Source organism: Grammomys surdaster, unplaced genomic scaffold, assembly GCF_004785775.1.
Source record: "Grammomys surdaster isolate TR1022 unplaced genomic scaffold, NIH_TR_1.0 125704, whole genome shotgun sequence".
Taxonomy (NCBI): domain Eukaryota; kingdom Metazoa; phylum Chordata; class Mammalia; order Rodentia; family Muridae; genus Grammomys; species Grammomys surdaster.
Genome location: NW_021620539.1, coordinates 966,914 through 992,652, shown reverse-complemented (window position 1 = coordinate 992,652; position 25,739 = coordinate 966,914). Strand labels below are relative to the sequence as shown.

The window sequence follows — 25,739 nt, the reverse complement described above, 5'->3', positions numbered from 1 at the left end:
ACTCTGTAGACCAGGCTGGCTTTGAACTCAGAGATCTGCCTGCTTCTGCCTCCCAAGCTCTGGGATCAAAGGTGTGCACCACCACTGCCCGACTTCATTCTCCCTTTTTAAATATAGCATCTTTCTTCAGTAGGCTTGGATTATGTTGTGTCCTTATTCATATAGTATATCTTAGAAAGTTATATGTTAGGTTGATTTGAGATATCAGGAATATACAGAGTTGGAAATCGTTTTTGAGAATTCAGTTAATTATTTACCAAGTATTGATTGGGGCTATATTCAGGCTCTCTGATTATATGATTTTTTTAAAAACATGTTTTAATACTTTAATTTTAGATTGCTTAAAAGTTTTAAAAATGATACAGAAAGTTCATGTAGCTTCGTATTTATTCCTTTACACAGCAGTGAAAACTTTATCAATGCTATCTAGACTTCATTTCTCAATACTGTTGATAGACTTTATTTCTCAATACTAGTAACAGGTTCTCGAGGTTGGCTTCTCTGTATAGTTACCAATCGCAGTTAACATTGAAGGAGAGTCTTTGCAACCACAGAGCACAAAACTGTTCATTCTAATGCCCGTTGGTGAAGCCAGACTGAAGCAATGATTGGCGTAGTGTTTGCTTAGTGGGTTTTTCCTCCTCCTGGCTGCTCAATTGGAAGTTTCCTGTATGAGAGAAGTTTCCTATCTTTTGTCTCCCTTCCCTTTCTTTATTTGATCAGTTATGTCAATATATACTCATGAAAATTCATTTTGTTCTGTGGATTAAAATACAGAGCACATTTTTTTTTTTTAAATTAAATGTTTCCAGTTTCCATCAGCAGTCTTTCCTCTGTGCTGCCTCAGAGAATCTCAAGGTAGCAAGACCAAGTGCCCGGGGCGACGTGCCCTCACACACCGCCTGTGGTATTTGTGGCTAGCCTTAGAGGTCTTAGATGCAGATTTTGTGCTCACCAACTGCTGAATGCCGCCACATCCTTTCTGTTTGGTGCAGGAGCATTTACTGCATGAATGTGGCGCCTACCACATCTGCTATGGAGGCATGGAAATGGTGCATGTTTATGTTGAGTTGTTGTTGGTCACAGCTTACCTTCTTTATTAGATAATCTTTACTATTATGGAAAGTGAAAAAAAAACCAAAAACACACAGAGAAGTACCAAGACAGTGAGCCCTTGGGTAATTGTCTCCTAACTGTCTCATTGCCAGTCTCGGTTCATGTGTTCCTCTTCTTTGGAGTGAGAAGGGGCCAGCGTGTTTGAAAAACAAATTGTAGACATTAAGGGCAGGGAGAAGACTGAAGTAAAGAAGGGCAGCACTTCCCTTTTGGCCTGTGGGTGTCCGTCCACACCTCTGAGTGTCTGTGTCTGTGGGTGTCTGTGCCTGTGCTTAAAAGTGGCAGGTGCTCAGAGCAGACAGATTGCTTTCAGGGAAGGGAAAGCCCGGTGGTGGCAGCGCACACCTTTAATCTCAGAGCTTGGGAAGCAGAGGCAAGTGGATCTTTATGAGTTAGAGGCCAGCCTAGGCTACAGAATGAGTTCCAAGACAGCCAGGGCTACACAGAGAAACCTTGTCTTGAAAAACAAAACAGCTGGTAGTGGTGGCGCACACTGGTAGGATTTGCTGAAGGAGGCAGAGGCAGGAGGATAATGAGTTCGAGGCCAGCTTTAGGCTACACATTTTGCCAGGCGTTGGTGGCACACGCCTTTAATCCAGCACTTGGGAGGCAGAGGCAGGCGGATTTCTGAGTTTGAGGCCAGCTTGGTCTACAGAGTGAGTTCCAGGACAGCCAGGGCTACATAGAGAAACTCTGTCTCGAAAAACCAAAAAAAAAAAAAAAAAAAAAAAAGAAAGAGAGAGAGAGAGAGAGAGAGAAAGAAAGAAAGAAAAACAAAACAAACCCACCACCACCAAAAACCCAAACCAACTAAACAAAGAAACAAACAAAAAAACAAACTCTAGGGCAGATTTCTAGACTGGGAAGGTGGTGGAGGGTTGCCCTGAAATAACTCTTTGATGAATTTGCTCTCCCCCTCTCCCCTCTCCCATATCAATGTCTTGATTAAATACGAGAATGGCTGCAGGAAGAGGGAGAGCCTCACACTTACTTAAATAATAGTACAAATAAGTCTGATGTCACCTTCCCTGGAGTCACCCTCCTGGAGTCACCTGTCCTGAAGATAGTGTTTGAAAAGTCATTTTGTTTCTAATTACAAAAGTATTATATGCTCACTGAAAGAAAAGTGGAATTGTTATTACAAGTAGCTTGACTTCATTGGAGGTATGATTATGATTACCTTGGCTAATATTCTGATAACACATGAATCACTGTGGTAGTCCGTAAATCCCCTGTGGTTCTGGAAATTCGGCAGGTGTTGGGTGTGCCTTCTCGTGAAATTCTTACAACATCATTTTGAAGTGAGCATGTTCCTGCCTCTCAAGTTTTACATAAGCTAGGGAAACATGCCGAGAGAGTTTTTTTTCCAAACTTCCGGTCACTTAGATGACAGGCAGAGGGTAGGAGATCTCTCTCTCTCTAATGCATAGAGGTGTTCTAAAAGCCGCCCCCTCCCCACTTTCTCACAAAAACAAGGGAGTTTTGCTTTTGAACTTTCTTCTGTGCTACCAGTTTTATAGAGGACACTTAAGCTTATAAGGGGTAAGTGGTTATGTTAAATTGGGTCATGAAGGTCAAGCCTTCATGCTGGAATTAATAGTCATATAAAAGGAGCAAGAGATATGAAATCTAGACTTTAATCTCTCTCTGACTCTGTGGTGTGTGTGTGTGTGTGTGTGTGTGTGTGTGTGTGTGAGAAAAGCCATTGGGGTATAATCAGTACAAGGGCCCTCAACAAGAGCCTGGCCACACTGGAACCCAATCTGAGATTTCCAGAAAGCCTTCAGAAGTGGGAGAAGCCAAATCACAGAATTTTATTACATCAGCCAAGCAGGCTGAGATGGAGAGATTATAGTCTCTGAAGCTGTTTAAGAAGTACAGGCCTACAAAGAACCCTAGGCCACCCCACAGACAGATCTCTTACTGTACATGGAGCTGTAGCTGCCAGCCTGGGAGGGCTCAAGCCAGCTTTGGGAGCCCTTGAAGGTGGGTGGTATACATACTTACCGCACTGGCTTTTCCTTTCTTGTTTCTTGAGTTGTAATTGGGAGTATTTCCTTGTTGGTCCGAACATAGCACAGACTGTTTGGCTATGGACGTTAACTGGAGCCTGGCTTCAGTATTTGCTACATTTCCCTTGAGAAGTTGCTTGGGATTTGAAGCATGATGTGACTTTGGTGGTACCGAGAGGATGTGGGGGCTGTTGTAAGCTGTGCCCCACAGGCCCTCCACAAGTATCCTACCGTCTAGTGAACTTACTGGTATAGATGGTGGTTCCTAAGTACCCTGAAAGCTGGATTTTTTTTTTCGTGTTAATAACTAAGAACATAGCACCTCTTAGAGATGAATTTGTATTATCCCACCTCGTGGTATTGAAGTCTGAAATCAAGGACAATTTCTCACCTGTGAGAAACACCTTTGATAAAGTGCTGGTCCAGGTGGCTGCCAGTACATCTGCCATTGGCCATTCCTGGACCAGTCTCTTTAATGTAGCAGTGAGAATGATGGTCACTGTCTGGTGGCTGCTTAGTGTATTCCAGGAGGCTGGTCAGTACTTTCCATGATAGTCCAGCCCTGCAGGAAAGTAGATATTATCTAGGTAGGTATTATTTTACCACCACTTGACAGAGAAGGGAACTCAGGGGAGATAAGGAAGGGCAGTGCACTGAGTGGGTGCAGACCACGTGGCTCAGAAGTGTTAGAATTATGGCTTCTCTCTGAACCCAAGTCCCTGCTCTTGACTCATTTTTCTCATGAACGTTGACAATCTGTTTGGGTCCCCTTGTGTTTCTTGTCCCACCCTTCTTCATTCTGTTGGGCTCTTCCGTGGGCTAGCATCTCACTGAGACCACAGCTCAGCTGGGATTGTGTTTCTACTGACCACTGAGGTCTGTCATTTTAGGACAGGATTTCTATTCATAATTCATTCTTTGTGATTGTCTTTCAGTGATCTCTGGGATAGAACTGCTGGGCAGTAGCAAACATTACCTCATGAGTTGCCATCAAATCCTCGGTTATACTGGAAAAGCACAATTTGAAACCTCCTCACTCCAGCTGAAGCAGAAATACAGATTACTCACAAGCTAAGAGACATGGGCTGCAACCCACCTTACCACCTCTCCTACAGATTACGATTGTTGTTGCTCTTTACCCTGTGCCTGACGGTGGTTGGATGGGCCACCAGCAACTACTTTGTGGGTGCTATTCAAGTGATCCCCAAGGCAAAGGATTTCATGGCTAGTTTCCACAAGGTCATACCTTTGGGGAATGAAGAAACTCTGGGCCATGATGCAGCCATGAACAAAGCAGAGCTTGCTAACTGCCCTTCGGTGTCTCCAAACCTCAGTAAGTATTTGCTGTTTTTGTTCGGTAAGTACCATAAAAAAATTATTTAACCGTGAGAGCTGGAGAGATAGCTCAGTGGTTAAGAGCACTAACTGCTCTACCAGAAGTCCTGAGTTCAATTCCCAGTAACCACATGGTGGCTCACAACCATCTGTAATGGGATCCGATCCCCTCTTCTGGTGACAAAAACAGTGTACTCACATATATAAAATAAATAAATCTTAAAAAAAAAAAAAAAGCCGGGCGGTGGTGGTGGACGCCTTTAATCTCAGCACTTGGGAGGCAGAGGCAGGCGGATTTCTGAGTTTGAGAGTTTGAGGCTAGCCTGGTCTACAGAGTGAGTTCCAGGACAGCCAGGGCTTCACAGAGAAACCCTGTCTCGAAAAACAAAAACAAAAACAACAAAAAAAAATTATTTAACCAATGTGGAGAAAAGTATGAAAAGCAGAATAATATACTTAATTAAGTTTTGCAAAATGACTATACTGTGGAGTTGGCATGCCGGTTTAAAAAAAAAAAGGTATCTCCCAAGAATTCTGTGAGGCCTTTATTCCTTCCATTCCATAGCCTGACTCCAGGACTCACGGGCCTTTGAAGCTGACAGACTGGAAGCATGTGCTTGTGTATGGCTGCTGCAACTCAGCATTCTGTTCAGCTTCCAGTTTGTTGATTCTCATCAATATCCAGTTCAATCCTATGACAGGAATGAGCTTAGTATCATCATCCAGACTATATTAAGTCAGGTCTGGACTTGTGCTTCTGCCCCATGTGTTTCTCATTGTCTCTAAGGCAGTGGCTGCCTGGGTGTATTATCCTGTCTTGCTGGTGGAAGCTGCAAGCACGGGCAGTCTTCATTTGTGTCTCATCTGTTAGTGTCCCTTTAGCCAACAGTATGGAGCCAAGAGATAGGACTCGGTTGTTCAGTGTGGGTTTTTAGGTATATTTCTTCAGGAGCTTCTATGTTTTGATTTCCTGTGGAGCTCTTCCTTTCAGTGAACAGTGAATTGGTTTTAGTGGACTCAGTACATCTGAGAGAAAATGTCTCACATATATTGGTTCTCCAGAACACCAGAGTGCTCAGACTTTCCCAGACAGTCCTTTCAGCTTCGTCCTGTATTGACTGCCCCCCCCCCCCCACTTTCCCAGATGCCTTTTCTCAACCCATGTCTATCCAGTGGGTTCCTGTGTAGTCATCTGAAACTCAGCTTCATCTTCTAGGAAGGACTCAGGGACTGCCCCAGCCCCAGCCTCAGGAAATCTCAGTTTCCTGTGTGCTACACCTGCTGTGTCACAGCCTAAGTCACCGTGGGCAGCTCATGCTTGTCTTTCTGTGGACACAGAAAGCAGGCAGTATGGAGATGGGGGTATCTGGGTGTCCTGTTCTAGCTGTGTAGTCCAGCTGCTCTCCCAGACAGGCAACTATGGCTCTCTGTCTATACTAGGAGAGAGGTCTGTTGGGTGGCCTGGGGCTCTTCGTAGACCTGCTTGTGGGAACTGCAGCATGTCTGTCTTAGCATGCCTCAGACTGTTGAGAGAGGCCACTTGGAGAGGAAGGGGATGGTACAACTCCGTTAGCAGCTCGCAGATTTAAGGCCTGTCTAGTGTATGTGGGGTCTTAGAGGGCGTGTAAGGCACAGAGGAGGTTATCTCGGTTCATAAGGAGAATTCTGCCTCCTCTCCTGCTGGTCAAGCTATCCTTTGTATTCAGGTCAGAAAATAGGTGGTTACTTACTTTAGTCTGATATTTGAAGCCCTGCTCAGGATTGATTACCATGGACAGCCTCGAGTTTCACCGGCAGATGCTGTGTTAACTGGAAACATCTTCCCTCCTCGTATGATAGAAGAGTTGTGTGTGTCTTTGTCACCCTGGCTAGAGAGTCCGGTGAGCATCAGCTTCTTTCTGGTGCCTTGCCTGTAGGGACCCAAGCATGAAGAGTGTAGGGCAGAAGTGGGAAGAGGGCCTCATGAGGAGCTGGAGTCTACAGAGTGTTCTTGCCTTTCATCTTTCATCCTTCTTGGTAGAGGAGTTACTCTGTCTTGTCCTGATCTTTAGTGGGCGGTGAGGTGGCTGGGCAGTCTCCGTGACTCACTCAAAAATGGATCATAGAGCCAGAGTTGATTGCCCTGGCCCAGGGAATGCTTTTATTTACAGCTACTTGCTTTGTCAGGAGGCTGTCATTATCTTAGCGCTCTGTGTACCATGAGACCTCCATCCAGAGAGCAGTAGGAGCTGTGGTACTCATGGGGCCCCAGGCGGAGGGCTGAGCCTTCATCTGAGTCAGCTGCGTAAACCCCAGAGCTTCATGCCACGGCTCCGATTCCAACCTGTGTCCGGTGTTGATTGCAGGAGGCCAGAGCAAGCTCGTCTTTAAGCCAGACCTCACTTTGGAGGAAGTACAGGCCGAAAACCCCAAAGTGTCCAGAGGCCGGTATCATCCTGAGGAATGTAAGGCTCTCCAGCGGGTCGCCATCCTCATTCCCCACCGGAACAGGGAGAAGCACCTGATATACCTGCTGGAGCACCTGCATCCCTTCCTGCAGAGGCAGCAGCTGGACTACGGTATCTACATCATCCACCAGGTGGGTGTGGGGCTTTCCTGGATCCCGTAGTCTGTGGAGGAAGCAACGGGCCTGTCTGTTTTGGGTGAAACGACCATCATCCGAAGGAGAATTCTCTTCCCTCACCCACTCTCAGAGAGTAGAAGAAATTCTGATCCTGAATTTGGAGCCTTGGGGCAAAGCTCTGGGAAGTATCACTGTCCTAACATGGTCTTTGGGAGGAAGCCTGTTTTTGAGAGTGGGCTCTCCCCCCCGACCCCCCACCGCACCATGTTAGCCAGTGCTAACATATACACACTCCTGAGCTCTCCTGCCTCTCCTGTTTCTTATAGGTTTGCCCTATGTTACACAATATGGGGTTGGGCTTCGGCCTGTTGTTATTGAATGTGGCTTGCAGGAGAGATCTCAAGAGTGATTTCACGGAGTGCCAAGTGGTACAGCCAGCCACTTGAGTGGCTTTCCAGTCACCTTGACCTTTAACCCCACCACTTCTTATTATGTCAAATAGGCGACGTTTAATTTTCACCGTCTTGACTCACTCATCTGGCTTCCAGAAGTGGTTAGTAGGAACAGCATGTAGCCACCCATAGGCTGCCTCGGAGGAGCTCAGCTTTGAGGTCAGTCAGTCGGTGGTGGATGACTCAACATGCCTCTATTTGGTATTAAAATTTATTAAATGAAAGATAGAGCATCAGTATAAACATCTGTGTCTAAACTTTTTAATATCATCCTGGTCCATTCAAATAATGCTCCTTCAGATCCGTATAAATTCTAACAAGAGTATTGGCGAAATCATTAATTGGTGACTTAATATTGGATGTAGCTGATAATACCAATTTTAGGTAGAACGGTCACCTCGTGGGTTCTCCTCTGTAGTGTGTACTTTATGAGAGACTTCATAGTCAGGTGCTTCTCTATGGCGTATCTGTGTCCGGTTTTTAGGACTTCCCTGCACTGGAATTATGGCCGGTTGTGAGCCGACACGTGGGTTTTGGTAACCAACTCCATGTCCTCTACCAAAGCAGCACTTGCTCGTAACCACTGAGCCATCCCTCCTGCTCCTGTAGCTTCTGTTCGTTGTTGAGCAGGGCCTTTTGTAACCAAGGCTTGTCTGAAACACAGCAAAGGTTGAGCTTCGATTTCTCGTCCTCTTACCTCTACTTCCCCCGCACTGGGGTTGTGGGCAGGCATCACCACACATGGTTCATCTGGAGGTTGAACTCAGGGCCCTGCGGGTGCTGGCAAACACTCTACCCACTGAGATATATCACCAGCCCACTTCTTTTGTTTTAGAATTAATCTTGTTTTTAACGACATTGGTTAAAACTGTGATTTATTGAGTCTGACCTCTTACTTAGGGTGGTAGCTACCAAAATGAAATGTGGTACTATTTTTAGTTTTTCCTTTTCAAAAGATTATTTGTGTGTGTGTGTGTGTGTGTGTGTGTGTGTAGTCAGGGGTCTCTCTTATTGTTTCTGCTGCTGCATACTTCAGGTTAGCTTACCTGAAAGCTTCCAGGCAATCCCCCTGTTCTACCTTCCCTCTGGTCACAGGTATGCTGGGTTACAGGAGTTTCACCTCATCTGGCTTTTTTTTTTTTTAAACTTTAATTGAATTGAGTGATTGGTTGGCCATTCCCACAAGTTCTGCACCACCTTTCCTCGGGTGCCCCTTGTGGGTAGGACAGATTATAGGTTGAAAGTTTTGTGGCTGAGCTGGTGTTCAGTCCCTGCACTGAGAGCCTTGTCTGGTTATAGAATCGTCTGGCTTTTTGATGTGAGTTCTGGGTATCGAACCCAGGTTGTTAGGCATGTGTAGCAGACCCCCTGTTTTCACCCACTCTGTTTCCTTTCATTTTCCTGCCTCTCCCTGATTCCTCCTTCCTTTTTGGCCAGGCTAGCTTGAAACTCTCAATCCTCCTGAGTACTGAGATCATAGGCATGTGCTCTGGTTTTTCTTTTCCTTTTTTTTGTACGAACAGAAACATACCTACTTTGTTATTCTTTTCAGGAAAGTGCTGCTGTCACTTCTAAGAATCGCTTATAATTTTGTTATGATAAGCTGTCAAATCAGACTTTATTTTTACAGCATTCAGTTAGCCTTGAGCAAAGTTGGACTAAATAGTCCTTGCATCATATTGCACGTTAAGTGTTAAGGATCTTGCAGGCCGTGTTGTCTTCAGATCCTTCTGAATGGCCACTGTAAGGAATAGCCTCTGTCATTAGTGTAGTGACAGGATTTTGTCAAGCCATTTCCAAGAAAGTTTTAAGTAGTTTAAAAGTATTAGCAACAGCCTTCTCTGTTAATGGGTCACAATTTCCTGGTCCTTCCTGACAAGCTCTTAGCTTAGTTTCTTGGAAGTTTGAAGTTCGGTGTCAATGCAGGGGAGGGGGGTGGGGGGATGGAGTTAGCTGGAGATCAGCCAGGAGCCGACAGGAAAGCAGTAACACTAACTGTTGTGACAAGAACATTCTAGGGGCTTTGTAGTTTCCTGTAGAATTCATAAAGGCCCTTTAAAAACCGAGCTTAGGGGAACATTTCACATGACCTCCAGCCTCTTAATAAACTGAAGTGCACAATTATGTGGCTTTATTTTTATTTGTATTTTAAAACTGCATCACATTTTTTTTTGGTGCTAAAAATACTACATAAAAATTATCTCAGCCACTTTCTCATTTTTTAAAAACCATCTTGTTAAGTTTTAAGTGTACTGTTTAGCAGTATTAAGTATGTATGGGGTGTGTAGAGAGATGATTCAGCAGTTAAGACCATATCACTCTCTGGCAGAGGACCAGGCTCAGATCCTTATGCTCACTTCCAGCAGCTCACAACTGCCTAGAACTCCAGCTTTGGGACCTGATGTCCTTTTCTGTCCTCAGAGGCCGCTTACACCCATGTAGTAGCCACACACACACACACACACACACACACACACACACAAACACACACACTCCATGTACACACATACATGTACACACACATACAAATGAACACAGCATGTGTACACACAGACACCATACACAAACATATACCATGCACACACACACACATACACAGACACACACACACTCACACACACACGTATACACACACCGAAAAATAAAATTATTCTTTAAAAAGGAAGCTGTTTTCTGACGTGGTGTGATGGCTCATTCTGTTATCTCAGCATTTGGGAGTCTGAGGCAGGAAAATTGCCGTGAGTTTCAGGCCAGCTTGGGAAAATGTCTCAAAAAAAAAAAAGAAAGAAAGAAACTTCACTCTAATGCAACCAATCTACTGGACTTTTCAGTCTTTTCATCTAAGCAAATTATCCACTATCAGACAACTTGCCAGACTCAACGGGATGCTTTTAAATTATAGAATATAAATATGCATGAAACACAAAGCCCAAACCGAATGGTCTGTTATCATTGCATTTCCTCTGTTAGATCCTAGTGTATGTTGTCTTGCCAACAAACAGAGGTAATATAACACTCCTGAATGGAGGCGAAGGGGAGCACATGAGAGAGCCATTTTCCACAACTCTTCACTTTCACGTACATTTTCCATAGACGGGAAGTAAAAAGTTTAACCGCGCCAAGCTCCTGAATGTGGGCTATCTGGAAGCTCTCAAGGAGGAGAACTGGGACTGCTTCATATTCCATGACGTGGACCTGGTGCCGGAGAATGACTTCAACCTCTACACCTGCGGTGATCAGCCCAAGCACCTGGTGGTGGGCCGGAACAGCACCGGCTACAGGTAAGGCCCCGGCTGTGCATCGAACTTAACTGTGATCTGGGCTATGATGTGTCTGGAGTGAGGTAGGGAGGCAAGAAATGGGGAAACACGGCCCATTTTCCCTGATTGTGCAGAACAGCAATGAAAACATGAAGTAAGAAAAAAAAAAAGTCTCCCAAAATCTTGCCAAGAAACACAAAGAGAAAGGGCAGGAGAGAGAAAACAATCCATACAATTGTGCTGGGCCCACCTGCAGTGTCTGTGGTGATATATGGTATAGGCCCCCCTACAGTACCTGTGGTAGGCTCCCCCTACAGTCACTGTGGTAGGCTCCCCCCACAGTACCTGTGGTAGGCTCTCCCTGCAGTACCTGTGCTGGGCCTCGCCCTGCAGTACCTGTGGTGGGACTTGACAGGCTTTCCCACACAGGAGAATTTTAATAACCTGCCCACCCATCCTGATATCCTCTGCTGGACAGTGTGATGGCACCCTCTAGGCCAGTGTTTGAACATCCCATCTATTTTGGGGATATCTTGCCAGAGTTCTAGGAAAGGGCGGGGGGGGGGGGGGTGGCACACATGTCCACCTTCGTAGTCTGCTCAGGAACCAGGATATCCAGGACAAGTTTCTGTCTCTCAGAGCTACTGTGGGAAATGCCATCCCTGCATTTCTCTCCATTTCTATCCCCCAAAGAGGAACATGATCTTTAATTGTAGTTAATACCAGCTCCTAGTCAAATACAACTGGCAGGAGATAGCGCTGCAGGTAAGCTCTATGTAAATTAAGCTGATTGTGCACACTTCCCTGTCGCCTTCCTCCGAGGCCTGCCATTCCTGTGGAGCTATGGCACTAGGCCAGGGGCCAAGAGGCCAGTCTGAAGAGGCAGAGAAAGTGCTGGTGTAAGGAAACAGGAAGTTCCTATGGAGATGCATGAGTCTGCAAGCACAGCTGCTAGCAGTTAGTTAGGAGGAGGGACAGGAAGTCTGTGTGAAACTAAAACTAACCTGGAGAATAGGATGGGAGACTCTGCCAGAGCCTGTGGAGTGAGAAAGGGAGACTGACTGACTCTTGATAACCTTCCTTGGACTTCCCTCCTGTGTTGTTGCTCTTCGATGTAGGTCTCTTACTTTGGATTACTTAAGAGAATGCTTTTGTGACTCCCACGAGAAGTCCTCTCGGATGGGAGCATAGCCACATCTGCCCCTTCCTTATGAGGTCCCCGGGACAAACCGAAGTTTGATTCCACCGGAGTTCACTCTGAGGAGCAATGTGATTGCAAGGCTTACTTATAGAGCATGCGTGACCTTAAAGCAGCCTTTCTGGAAGGTCTGCAGTCAGCCTGGAGGGCAGCTTCCCTGAGCCCACATAGATGGCAGCACTTCCTTAGCCTATATAATTTAGCACCTCCCCAGACCTCAAGGCCACATGTATTTAGGGCATTCCACACATAGGGCTGGGTGGAGTAACAGGAACCAGAGGTGAGGATCCAGTTAACCTTGCTGCTCTCTCCTTCTGTGAGGAAATATCTGTAAGCTACATGCCCAATTGTGGCTGACTCTCATCCTCCTAGCTTTAAGCGTCCTATTCCTGTCCTGTTCCCTTTTCTAATTACATGGGGGAGTTAAGGACAGGCTGTAGACTGAGGGTCTAGATTGTATCATGCTAACCTGGCCATCAGTGTGAAGAGATACTTGCCCACTGGGAACTCATTTTGACCTTATCTTCTGCTGTCACCATCTTGTATTCCACCAGACACTCCCCTTTAAGAGGTGGCCCATACCTCTCTTGCTGTTTAACTTCCCCTTACATCTGGCCAGACATTGCTGCTAGTCCCAGACACCATTAGCGAGGCTTTGTCTCCCTTGTGTAGTTGAATATGCTTACCTTTTGATTTAAATGTAAGCTCCGAGGAAAACAGTGGCCCAGTGTGTGTGTCTGTGCTTGCGTGCCCATATGCTGACGGGAGTCAAACAGGAGGCCCTTGCAGTATGCAGGTTCTCTACCACTGAGTTATACGTTCCCTGTACTTCTGACCAGTCTCTTCAGACTTAGATATTACTTTGGCCCAGTGTTATTGTATGAACCATGCACATGAACCTCCCCCCCCTCCTTTTGTGGCTGGAGAGAGATAGGCCTTCTACCACCTTACCTTTGCTATCCTGGGCAAACTTCTGCTGGTGGCAGGCAGTTTCAATTTCAGGGTCTCAGTGACTTCTGGTGGCAGCTCTGTATCACTGTGTTATGGAGCATTAATGAGCTGAGGCTTCTTCAGTGCCCCAACAGCCCCAAGGATGTAGGTATAAGAAAGGTTTCTCCATACAATCACAAAGAGGAAGAGGAGGAACACTGGATATCTGTTCTCTAGGCCTTGTAGGAATTATGGACTTGTTCCTTTTGCCACATGCATGTGAGTCTACAAGAAGGGTGGTATTGATGACATCAAGGGACTGGGCACTGTTCATAAAGAAATGCCCCATATGTGTTACCATGGCAAAACTGGAAGAGTCTACAACATTACCCAGCATGCTGTGGATATCATTGCAAACAAGCAAATTTAGGGCAAGATTCTTGCCAAGAGAACTAACGTGCAGATTAAACATGTCAAGTTCTCTAAGACCAAAGACAGCTTCCTGAAATGGATGAAGGAAAATGATCAGAAGCCAAAGAAAGCCAAACAGAAGGGTACCTGGGTTCAGCTGAAGCACCAGCCTACTCCACCCAGAGCTGGACACGTCCTAGGGAATACTGGGGAGGAGACTGAGCTGCCGGAGCTAATCCTGTGTGAATTTGTGGCTTAATGTACAAGAAGGAATAAACAGCCAGGACTGTGAAAACAAAAACCAAATAAAATGGAAATGTTTCACTTGCCATATATACGGTGGCAGAAAGTTAAAGTAACTTGCCCAAGTGTTTCAGATTCATGGTGAAATTTATTGCCAATAACTCCTCTGTGCCCACCTCCTCTCTCCAAGGACTCCATCGTAACTGTATGACTACATTTTCCTCACTCTGAGGACTTTATGGCCCTTTAAAATATATACATAAACTCACTTGAGGGCTCTTTAAAATGTGTCCTTTTCCAGAAAAGGGACAGTAAAAGCAGTTCGGTGGCTTTCCCTGGAGGTGTCTACTGTTCCTCCCTACAGCAAAGCTGGGCTCAGTGCTCCTTAACCTCTTCCTCACCAGGGTCTCATACCGGATCCTCCGTCACCTGCAGATCCGGGTCCATCCAGGCTCTGCTCCTCTTGCGGTAGCTGTGGTTCCTGAGAACCCTGGGGTTGTTCCGTTCAGAACTTTAGGAGGGAAGGTCCCTGGTAGTCCTGTGCTCTCGGCCAGCTGCCTGGAGCATTGTAAGCACTAGCAGTCTCCTCCAGAGCGTGTTGATAAATACCATTTCTCAGAATTTTAAGTGCATGGGTGTGATCGTGATGGTCAGTCTTGGTTGTCAACTTTATTAGACTGAGAGGTGCCAATGAGATCAGTTGGGTATACCCCAGAAGTGCCTGGGAGGGCATCTCCAGAAACAGTTAGATCATGATGGCTCTGACCAAATCAGTGATTAATGATGGATTTATAATCCTGTCGCGTTAATAGGAAGTGGTGGGTATTTTCAGATTTGGGGTTTACTTGAAGGAAGTGGATCACTGGAAGTGTGTTCCCAGGGACTATACATTGTCCTGCTCCTCTTCCTCATCTTTGTATCTTAACTGTCATGAGGTGAGTAGCCATCCGCACTGACCATATCATATCCACCGTGAAATTCCCACTGGCCACAGGCCCATCGGCAGTGGAGCAAGCTGGCCACAGACTGAAGGAAACAATGAGCCCAAATACAAGTTTCCTCCTTTAGGATTGTTTCATGCAGATATTTTCACGGTCTAAGCTGATGAACGTATCTATTTCTGTTACGGCATACATAGGCATACATAGTGTGTATGGGGAGTATAGGAAACACTCAACCTCAAGAGTAACTTTGGGGGTGCTCCGTGTTAGATGGGAAATGTTGACAGTGTACTGAGTCTTTCCTTTTGGTTTTTCTTCTTGTCTGGAAAACATTGGTATTCACTTGGCCCCAGATATTTAGAACCAAAGTCGATTAAAAGTTAGAAACCTTCTATGTGGTCACATGGTTCTGTTTAGTAGCTCCCTCCAGCTGCAGTTCGAAAGGGCACCAGAGTTGTATTAAGGGTTAGCCTTAGCCCAGCTTGCTAACAAGTCAGTAGGGTAAGAGTCCTCTCTGACATACTCCCCACTCTACTTTCTTGGGATTTTGGCTTCCTCTTTTCCATGTCAGTCTTAACAGTGGTTCCATGGATGTTCAACTCTTCTTGTCCATCCTATAGTTGTCCAGCGATGTCCCCTACTCCATGGGCTTCAAGTTACAGGTGTCTTGTGAACTTGGACCCTGTGTCCTTTGCCCGTTGGCATAAGCCCTAGGAACATCTCAAGTTTAGCCTAAGAATAATTTATTGTCTTGCTCTCAAAACCAAATGATTTTCTTCATACTCAGTTTTCATGAAAGACACTGCATTCCATCTGGTTGTCCAAGCCCGGAATTCAGTGTAGTGGGATGGTGTGTTGAGGTCTCTAGAAAGCAAACTCTCAAGATGGTGGTTTGCATAGTGAGCACAACCAAAGCATGGTCTGGAACTGTCTCCTGATTTATACCTCTTCACTCTCCAAAGAAAAAGAGGGGGTATATTTATCCTGACACTCATTGATGCTGAACATAGATGTGACCCTGAATCCTTCCTCACCTGGTGTCCTTAGCAGCCTTTACATGGGATGGAATCTCTCACACATAGTTAAGGCGATACTGCACTCTCAGATATATTTATAGACCTCTGAATACCAGTGTTATCAAACCAGTGTTATCGATAACAGGTATGTGGGGTCACCTTACTTAGTGAGGTCACCCAACATCAGATCACAGGCCAGGAGTGCAGGGAGGTGGGCATGAGGCAAGAGTAGATTTATGAAATGGGCGGAGGTGAACCATCTCCCAAGTGTTCCTGGAATGCTAGCCCCCCAAACCAGAGCTAGCTAGAGTGTCTGTGGGGAATAGAGGGGCTTTGTGCTAAATGTCACTTCTCTGTCTTCTCTTTTGCTCCAGGTTGCGTTACAGTAAATATTTTGGGGGTGTTACTGCCCTCAGCAGAGAACAGTTTTTCAAGGTGAATGGATTCTCTAACAACTACTGGGGATGGGGAGGAGAAGACGATGACCTCAGACTCAGGTGAACAGCAGAGAAGGGACCTTCCTGGGGCTCTGCTCTCAGTGGTGACCTGGAAACCCGCACTTGTGTGTAGTTCCTGGAAATGCCAGGCAGCAGGTCCTAAGGCTGCAGAGTTGGGCTTAAAGGGTGCCAGGGTATGAAGGGAGGGCACAGTGACCTAAATTGTTCTTTGTCAATGGAAGCCTAGAAAACAGTGAGGATCATCTGTTGCTGAGTTTGGGGTTCAGTGTTGGTGGGGAGCCAGGGGACCCACCAGTGAATGGGAAATCCCAAACTTAAGTCTTGGGGTTTTCCTCAGACCCCAGGGGCCCTGACTCTGTTCCCAGCATGTGGAGCATGGTGCTAATTTCTCTAAGGAGCCATATTCCCCAAAGAAGGCAAGGGTGTCCTTTTGCTACACCCTGTGGCAGCTTCCTGACTTGAAGGCCTTACTCTGGGCTGCTGGTGTAACTCCTGGGTCCCTTCCTTTTGCTCTGGAGAGTCAAAAGGAACTTCTCAGGATGGCTGACCTCCTCTTTTACATGCTCTTCAAGATATGGGGTGTGTGTGTGTGTGTGTGTGTGTGTGTATTTTGATGGAAAAGATGTTCCCATTGCCCAGAAATCCCTAACTATTCAAAAGTCCATAAGTCAGAGTTGTGATCACAAGGGCCTCCTGGGCAGTCAGGGGACCTTTTTCCTCTTCCTGATGCTGCTTTGAAAGTATGTTCTAAGCTGGTGTTTTGAATTAATAGATAAGTGACTATCAAATTCCCACTAGGCTGGTGGGAAGGAACTTAGGGCCTCATGCTGCTCAGTCTTGTCCCCTTTCGGGAGAGAGCCTTTTGCAGTGTTTCTGAAAGAGGGAGTTTTTCCTGCCTAAGCCTCTCAGCAGTCAACAATCATGGTCACACAAGCTGCTGATCATACAGAGTCAGAGTTAGGAAGGGCTAGAGGAAGCCAGCACTCCCTTTTCCCCCAGTCCATTGCACTGCCTAGCTGGGTTAACAGCAGACAGTTGCTATGGTTACATACCATCACTGTCTCCTTTCCCACCCTTTCTTAGCTTTAAGGAAGAGTGAAACCTTAAGCTTTGTTTTCATTTGATAAGTACCAGCAGTGGAAGGGTTACACCTCCAGCAGCCACAAGAGTTCTCTTCAGAGACCTCTGCTCATGGCAGAGAGGAACTGCAGGGCAAGTCAGAAAGAACCAGAATTGGAATTTATCCGAAGGCATTTTTAATACATATTGGGTGCAGGAGTTCACAAATATAGATGTCTTTGGAGAAAAGAGTAAGACACACCCACGTGTTAGTATGGGCTTCTCTAGGGGAAATTATACTTTGTTGTTACATGGCTCACATGTGCACACACATTTACACACACTTGATCCTGTTTCTGAGATAGATTGCTTAAAGGGTGTAAATTACAACAAAGTTTTACAATTTTTTTCATCTTTATTTTTTGCATAGGAATGTTTTGTCTGTGTAGACGTACCTGTGTACGGTGTACATGCAGGGTCTGCGGAGGCCAGAAGAGGGAGTCTGATTCCACCTGGGACTGGAGACAGTTGTGAGCCACCTTGTGGTTGCTGGGGATTGAACGCTGGTCCTCTGGAAGGGCAATCAGTGCACTTAACCACTGGGCCATCTTTTCAGTCCTGCAGCAAGGTTCAAAGATGAAGCAGGGCTTAAAAAACTATGAACTGGCTTATTTATTTCTCTCTGAAATTGTTCTTTTGTGAATGAAATTGGACGTGGTTTCAGGAGGTGGATTATTTTGATTTAGATTAAGAGGATGTTAAGATAAAAACTTGAAGGTGTAAGCATTCTGGCCCTAGGTGGACACAGTTGGTTTTATCATCCTAGTTTGAGGTGTCTGTAGGAAAACCCTGCATTATCTCTGCAGGCAAGTTTGACCTTATCAGGTCTGCTGAAATTTCCTTTCTGTCTGCAGGAAAGGCAGCTAGATCCCAGGTGTCGGGGGCTTCCTCTTCATGTCTCTTTACACCTCTTTGCTTTTCTGTCTTTTTCTCCTGCCTCCATGAAAACATTGTGGTCCTCAGAACAGATTTCCACTAATGCGCCCGATAAGCCAGGCAACATAATACTGATTGAGACCTGCTGACTGATATTGAACACCACCCATCTTTGCTCTCAAAGTATTTATTACAGTTTGTAAAGCATGTTCCATATGAATTCTGTTGTTCGAGCCTGTGAAATGCATTCTGTGTCACCAATCTCATTTCTAGACAGGGCCGAGATCTGATAGGGCAAGCTGATTCAAAGACGTCAGCCGCAGAGCTTAGATCAAACCTTGGTTTCTGGCTGAGGTTATGATTTTACACGGTCATTCCTTTCCTTGTGAGGAGACAGCATTATTAACTATAGAGCCCGACAGACTCGACTGTCTTGCTGCTTAAGAATGCATTAAAATTAATATTGTATCAGATTCTTTCCTCTCGTTTTAAGAGTAACTAACTTCAAATTGGCATTTTTCCACTAACTGAGTGTTAAATGTTATTTCTAAGTTTTTGAACCATGTAAGACAGTGAAGCATAATTTCCCTGCACTTACACACGGCTGTGTCTTATTCTTTGCCCGCAAAACCTCTGTTTCTGTGACCACCTGCATCCAATCTGTATTAAGCACTTCAGGTCCACTTGGAACTCACTGTGTAGCTCAGGTTAGCCTCAATTTATCACTGATTGTCCTGCCCTGGTTAGCGTTCCCACCCAACCTGTGGAATTGTGGGAGCACGTCACCACTAGAAGCTTCTTTTAGTTTCTGATCTTTTTCTAGACTAGGATGCTGAAATTTTGCCACCAGCTTTTTTTTTTTTTAATAGAAAAAAACCATAGGGTTGTAATATGCACTGCTTGTTTATTCCTTCCTGAGAGGATGGGACTGCTAAGTGTCTGAGTGGCACTTTGGTGACAGAGGGCAGTGACCATGTCTCAAACATAATCATTGTGCCCGTGAGTAGCACCACACTGCACCAGCCTCCTTGTGTATTTGTGTGTGTATGTAGTTTTTTTTTTTTTTAATTGCAGGTGATTCTTTTAAAGTACTCAGTGGTAGATCAATGGGATAGAATTCAAAAATGAACTTCGTTATTTTTCTAGGGTTGAGCTCCATAAAATGAAAATATCCCGGCCCAAGCCTGATGTGGGCAAATACACTATGATCTTCCACACTAGAGACAAAGGCAACGAGGTGAACATGGGCCGGTAAGTCCTGGATTCCCACCCCAGCATCAGCCTGGGTATCAAGTCTCTTGTGTAGCTAACACACCCTTGGTGGACTGATCGAGTAAGCCAGTTCACCTTGTTAAAAGCTTTTTACAAAGGAACGCTTAAAGCAGAGCCCAAAGAAAGGGGGAGTAGTACCTAGACCCCTCATTTCGGGGACTGTAAATGTTGGGCTTCTTTGCTTTGTCTCCCTTTTCCTTCTGCCCACTGGATTCTTTGTCATCCTTAAAATATAACAAAGAACCAGAATACCATTATCATGCCTAAAATAAAATTAACAAAATACTTCATTATGTTACTAAGCATCCAGTCTTGTTGGATTGTCTACTAAGGACTTGAAAAAAAAAAAAAAAGCATTAGCTCGCTCAGCCATGGTAAGTAAATGATGTCCACGTTATTATGGGAATGGTCTCCTTTAGCCGAGAGGTTCTCCTTCGATTCTTTTTCTTTTGGGGAGACAGCGTTTTACTGTCTACATAGTCTATTTTAGCTTCGAGTGACCACTAATGTCTCACCTTCTGAGTGCTGGGAGTGCAGCTGGGTACCACCAGGCCCCACCCCTTCTTTTTCTTGCCTTATTCCTTGCAGTGTTTTTGTTGGACATCAGATCATGCGTCTGGTAGATTCAGAATCAACCCCTTTATGAATTTTTTGCTAATTGTTCCCTAGAGACTTGATGTGTTCCTGTGACTTCTCTTGTTGTTGTTGTTGTTATTATTATTATTATTAAATGCAAGCTAGGAGAGCATGTTTGGTGTCAGGATTGTTCTGTGGTTTTGGGTACTCTCAGCTGATACACTCAACCTGAGATTTCTCGTGGTATCTTTACCTAGTGATCTTTAGCACCAATTTCTCATTGCTTAAATCAGAGTTGCAGAGCTGTAACATCCTGATTCTATCATCCTGTCTTCATTTGTTGACTCTCTTACAAAGAAGGATGTCGTTGGGGAGTAGTTCCTACGAGAAAGGCAGCCTGAAGGCTGAGAGCCTAACACTGGTGGGTCATTTTCCAGAATAATAGTCTGGTATCCCTGAACACCTTAGGGTTTGTTTTCATGTTCTTGATAAGAGCATGGTCTTGACTTTGGCCAGCCAGAGCTCTTCAAGCTGGGTCCTGAGTCCTGAGGATGTGACGATGGCCGTCTGGAAGCTTCCTGCTCTGTGCTTTGGGGAGAGCTGATATCCTAGTCTTGTCCTTTCCTCTCCTGTCCAGCATTGGCTCCTTCACTGAGGAACTCCAGAAGATAAATACATTGTGTGTGTGGCTCTGATAGAAGAATTTATGGTTTTTGTTCTGAGTTTTTTCCTTTGAAAAGCAATATTCAAGAATTTTTTTGGTCTTTTATTAATTTTTACATGTTAAGACAGTGTTAAAAATCTTTTAGCTCTTTTGTTAGAGGCCACAGGTCTAAAAGAACAGACTTTTCCTTGTCATTCCAGTCTTTATCAATAGTCGTGCATTTTTCTGTTCATTAATTATTTAATGATAAAAGATATGAAAAGTATAAAGCATCTGGATATCCAGACAGACCCTGTCGGTGTGTCCACACGGGCTCCCTAGATCCATACCCTCCTCTTAACACTTACCCTACCCTAGGTGACACTTTCTTGAACTTCACAAGAACTGCTTTTCTTGTCATAATGAGAATTCCTTAGACCGTTTATTGGTTTTCTTGTTTTCCATGTTTATATTTCTAAACAAACTAGTAATCAGTTTTGCACATTTCTAGCTGTGTGCGAGTGGAGTCATACAGTGGTTCTTCTCCTTTGACATTATACAGCTCAGCACTGTGCTTCTGGTATCCACCCACATTGTCACGGTCACGGCTGAGCTCCTACCAGTGTTGCTCAGCTCCAGCCTCAGAGGTGGCTTATCCTTCTTCAAATACATCCTGTTCTTTTGTCTGTCTGTGCTCCTTGACCACACAGTCTTTGCTTAGAGCATCCCTTTCTTCCTTGTTCACTTGGTGAACTTCATGTCTTTTAAGCTTCAGTGAAACTGACCCTGTTGATGTCCCTCCCTAGACTCTCACAAAGTAAGGTGACCTTTATCCTCCTGCACACACACATACACACACACATGCACACACACTTACACATACACATAGACACACATACATACACACCTACACAGACACAGACATACACACACATATACACACATGCATGCACACACATATACATACACACATACACACCTACACATACACAGACATACACAGACATACACACATGCATGCACACACACATACACACTCACACAGAGACACATACATACACACACACAGACACACACACACACAGACACACACATAGTTTTTGAGACTCATATGAAAACTATGTACCCTCCTGTCATAGACAACTTTCTTCTTATAGTAGTGGAATGAATGGTCAGAGATCCCCTGATGGTCAGCCAAGGATCAGTTCAGAGTGGGGAGCCACACCCCTTTTCTATCAGTGGTTCTTGTAATCCCTCTGTCCTATAGATGGGAGTGCATTGGAGACAATGAATGATCTTCCATTGTCTGATCCACAAACACACGGCTATCATTATTGCCTGTTCTGCAAGGAACATACCTTTTATTTTTGTCATTAAGAAACCCAACAGGTGCCGGGCGGTGGTGGTGCACGCCTTTAATCCCAGCACTTGGGAGGCAGAGGCAGGCGGATTTCTGAGTTCGAGGCCAGCCTGGTCTACAGAGTGAGTTCCAGGACAGCCAGGGCTATACAGGAAAACCCTGTCTCAAAAAAAAAAACCAAAAAAAAAAAAAAAAAAGAAACCCAACAGGTTTAGTAAATTATAAAACTACTTATGAAAACACTTTGGGTCAGGACAGAAAGCAGTGGGATTCATGCCATGTTCTCATTTGCTCTTTTTTTATCTTTAGAATGAAGCTGTTACAACAGATGTCACGGGTCTGGAAAACAGATGGCTTATCGAGTTGTTCTTACAGATTACTCTCTGTGGAACACACCCCTTTATATGCCAACATCACAGTGGATTTCTGGACTGCTGCATGACCCGGATCTTTTGATGACGCTCAGAACTGATAATTTGATTGTAATAATTTTGGCCTAGAGACTTTCATAGTAGCACACGTTAAGAACTTGTTCCAGTTAATTATTAGGCTGAAATTTTCCGTTTCCTCAGCAGAGCTCTTGGTTATGTAGAATGTAGAACCATAGTAACAAGACAGCTTTCTTGGTTGTTTTGATCATGGCTGTGAAATGTTATAATGCATTATAATGCACACACTATGAAGAGGACATAGTGCAGGGAATCTGTGAACTGTGTCCTTGAAGGATTCAATTCAGCAATGTATTATGAGATCAAAAAGTGGGGAACAACATTCCCAAGCGTCTTAGAGAACCAGAATTTTCTACATCTAAGACAGAAAGGTACTAAGATATGTTTCTGTTACTCAGTGTATCCTATGTGGCCATCTTTGAAGTGGTGGATTCCAGGTGCAAAGAAGGCCATAGAAGAGGGGAACAAAGTCAAGAATCAGATGCCACAAACGTGACAGTGAAGAGCTGGCTAAGGACAGAGTATGGAGTGAACTGGCGGCAGTCCCTGTGCTGGCTGCTGCCACCAGTCCTCTGTGGTGGATGCGCCCTCATCAGAAATACCTTCCAATCTGTGGCCACCCGACCCTGAATGTACCCAGCCTCTTGAGAGGCACTTGCCAGTAATAGCCCACCAGAGAACACACTGTCTATTAGTTTTTAAAGCATTTTTTATAAAATGATTTTGTACATGTAGGCTATGAATGAGCAGTTTATAAGCCACATAATGACTGATAATATGTCTATAGAGTATCTCTGTAGTAAAATATGAAAAAGCTTCTCGTTCTTGGTCTTATTTTTTACTGCTAATTTAGGCTAACAGGATATTCATTTCAGTACCTATAATTTTAAACATCTTAAAAACAGAACAGTAGACTGGAGAGATGGCTCAGTGGTTAAGAGCACTGACTGCTCTTCCAGAGGTCCTGAGTTCAATTCCCAGCAGCTACATGGTAGCTCATGACCATCTGTAAGGGATCTGATGCCCTCTTCTGGTGTGTCTGAAGAGAGCGACAGGTACTCACATACTTAAAATAATAAATAAATAAATCTTTTTTTTTTTTTTTTAAGTATACTGCTCTTGCAGAGGAATTAAATTTGGTACCCAGCACTCCCTTGTGGGAAAAGCTTCAGGGGATCCTATACCTCTGGCCTTTATGGGTCCAGCACACACATGTGTACCTCATACCCATGATAATAAAAATAAATTTTAAAGAAACAGAACAAATTAAGCCTAGGGCCCCATTCCCGTGGTTCTGTCACTCTCTCCTCTTGGTGTCTATGAGTTCCTTGTACAGCCAACTGCAGCAAGTCATGTCTTGGCCTAGTCTGTGTCTTACTCCTCTGTGTCTCCTTCATAGTCAGAAGTGGGAACCATAAGGCTTTGGGAGTGCACCTGGCTACTTAGTGCGCAGTCATGATGCCAGTAGCCCTTGAGGGGACAGAGCTCTTAAAGAGACAGACTGTAGGTTTGAGGAGACAGGGCCTATCATTTGGAATAATGTTGGGGTTGTGGCGCTTTGTTGGCAACTAGAGAGATTTGAGAAGGTCCCAGCACTGTTGAGCTTCCTGGGGAGCAGGGCAAAGGTGTAGGGGAAAGGGAGGAAGGCAGTAGAAGCCATTGAGTCAGAAGGGCGGTGAGATGATTTCGTTTGCTTGGGTAATGCTTTTAAGTGTTGTATGGCTGTGCCCCAAGGCCTCTCAAACCACCATCATTATGTGACTCCATCACCACTGAACTCTGGTAAGTGTAAATAATACCTAATCCTTTCTCAAAGAGGAAGTGCGAGCAGGAAGATTTGGAATGAACAATAGCAAAGGAGGAAGGAGAATTTGAAAGGACATTTTTATAGGCTTGGCAGATTTACTCAGGGCTAGTCTGGTTTATCAATAACTCAGCATAGGAAGTAACAGTTGTAATTTTTTTCCCTTTATTTAAGAAAACCATACTCAAGGGTTTCCTATTTCCTTGCTGAACCTTATAAAGGGAGTTTTGTTCTTGGGAGATTAGATAATGGCATATGATAGTGAGAAAGGCCCCCCCTCCCACTCCGTTCTTTTCTCAAGAGCCTTAAGTTGGAGGTAGAGGGTCTCAGAAAGATGTTGGGGAGGTTAACAAAAGAACAGTGTGGTAGGGGAGTTGAGAATCAGTTTCTTAATGGAAGCAGGATATCATTAATGCCATATAGAGACTCCACCTCTGGTTGTTGGTCAGAGGCATCTGCATTAACAATATGCTGGGAACCACTGAAGCAGGCCTTTGACTTTTTTTCACTTAATTCTCTCAACCAGGAAAATATACAAGTCATCTCAATGACTTGTTACAAAATTACCTGAGGTGCAAGATAATCTTGTGGGACCTTCATGTCACCTTTGTGCCTTTTGACTAATGCAGGTGGTGCAAGGCCCAGTGAGGGGCCAGAGCCCTGGAGCACCTGCTTGCTTATTACTGTCATCTACCCCTCCCTGGCTGGTTTCCTGCCTATGTATCCAGTCACCATTAGTGCCATAACATGACACATTTTGAATGGTGAAGGTAGATATGCCTATTGTACCATGGTTGCCAAGAACAGTATGAGTGCTGGCTGTTTGGACATTGCAACTAATTCCCTATGACCACAAGTGGCTGTTGCACAGTTTTTAATTCCTTTCTTAATCACTTGGGCCATCACTCAATTTTATGATACTTACAGGTTGTAATGTTTTTATAGATTTGAGGATTATGTGAGGGGTGAAGACCCAGAACAGATAGAGTATTGCTAGAAATCTCACAGTATGGCAGCAACCAAGTCAAGTCCAAACTCAAGTTTTGTAACTTGGAGATTATTATTCCATTTTGTCTTCATTGAGTCTTCATTCTTTTCTAAATCTTTGTCCCTGTTCTGATTCCTACAGAGGTTTAGTATCTTCTGGATCCGAAAAATGACTTTCAAGTGTTATCTGTGTTCCACCCCCAGTTATTCGGCTCTTAACCACTACACACACAACTATACCTCAGTTGGGTATGCTTCTTGGAGGTGTCCGTGTTTCCTGTGAATAGACTCCTAAAAGGGATAGAAGACATTTGCTTTTCACTTTTTCCAGGTCCTATAGAAGCACAGTCCCTGCCAAGAGCCATTGACATGTGTTATAGATGGAAACTATTTATTAAGGCATAGTCTCAAGTTCCTGTAAACTGTTGGACTTTCATTGGTTGTAGTATAGAGAACACTCATGTCTGCTGAGAAACTCAGGTCTCTAAAATGCCCTCCTGGGAGTGGTTCAGAGGTCCTGCTTCAAGGCAGCACACCTGAATAGACAAATGGTCCATTGACTACTGTTGAGAATTCAAATAAACCTTGAGCCTGGAGTATATTATGTGTCTAAGTGTACAGTTTGGGAGCTTAGAAAAGTCAATGAAGGGTGGGCTACAACTAGATACTTTGCATCAATTTCTCTCTTTTAAAAAAGACTGTGTGAGTGTGTGTGAGG

At 44.6% G+C, this 25,739-nt stretch overlaps 1 protein-coding gene across 2 annotated transcripts in view; it reads left to right on the top strand.

Annotated features, from left to right (window-relative positions):
• Window positions 1–23,054, top strand: part of B4galt4 (beta-1,4-galactosyltransferase 4) — a 26,988-nt gene extending 3,934 nt beyond the window's left edge. Inside the window, exons 2-7 of one of the 2 annotated variants that reach the window (XM_028788181.1) lie at window positions 4,064–4,461; window positions 6,809–7,041; window positions 10,572–10,759; window positions 15,852–15,974; window positions 19,077–19,181; window positions 22,091–23,054. In XM_028788181.1, coding sequence (XP_028644014.1) covers window positions 4,209–4,461; window positions 6,809–7,041; window positions 10,572–10,759; window positions 15,852–15,974; window positions 19,077–19,181; window positions 22,091–22,223 — 1,035 coding nt within the window. In that variant the 5' untranslated portion in view covers window positions 4,064–4,208 and the 3' untranslated portion in view covers window positions 22,224–23,054. The remainder of the gene's footprint in view (window positions 1–4,063; window positions 4,462–6,808; window positions 7,042–10,571; window positions 10,760–15,851; window positions 15,975–19,076; window positions 19,182–22,090) is intronic. The other variant, XM_028788183.1, reaches the window with a different exon arrangement.
• The last annotated feature ends 2,685 nt before the right edge of the window (window positions 23,055–25,739 follow it).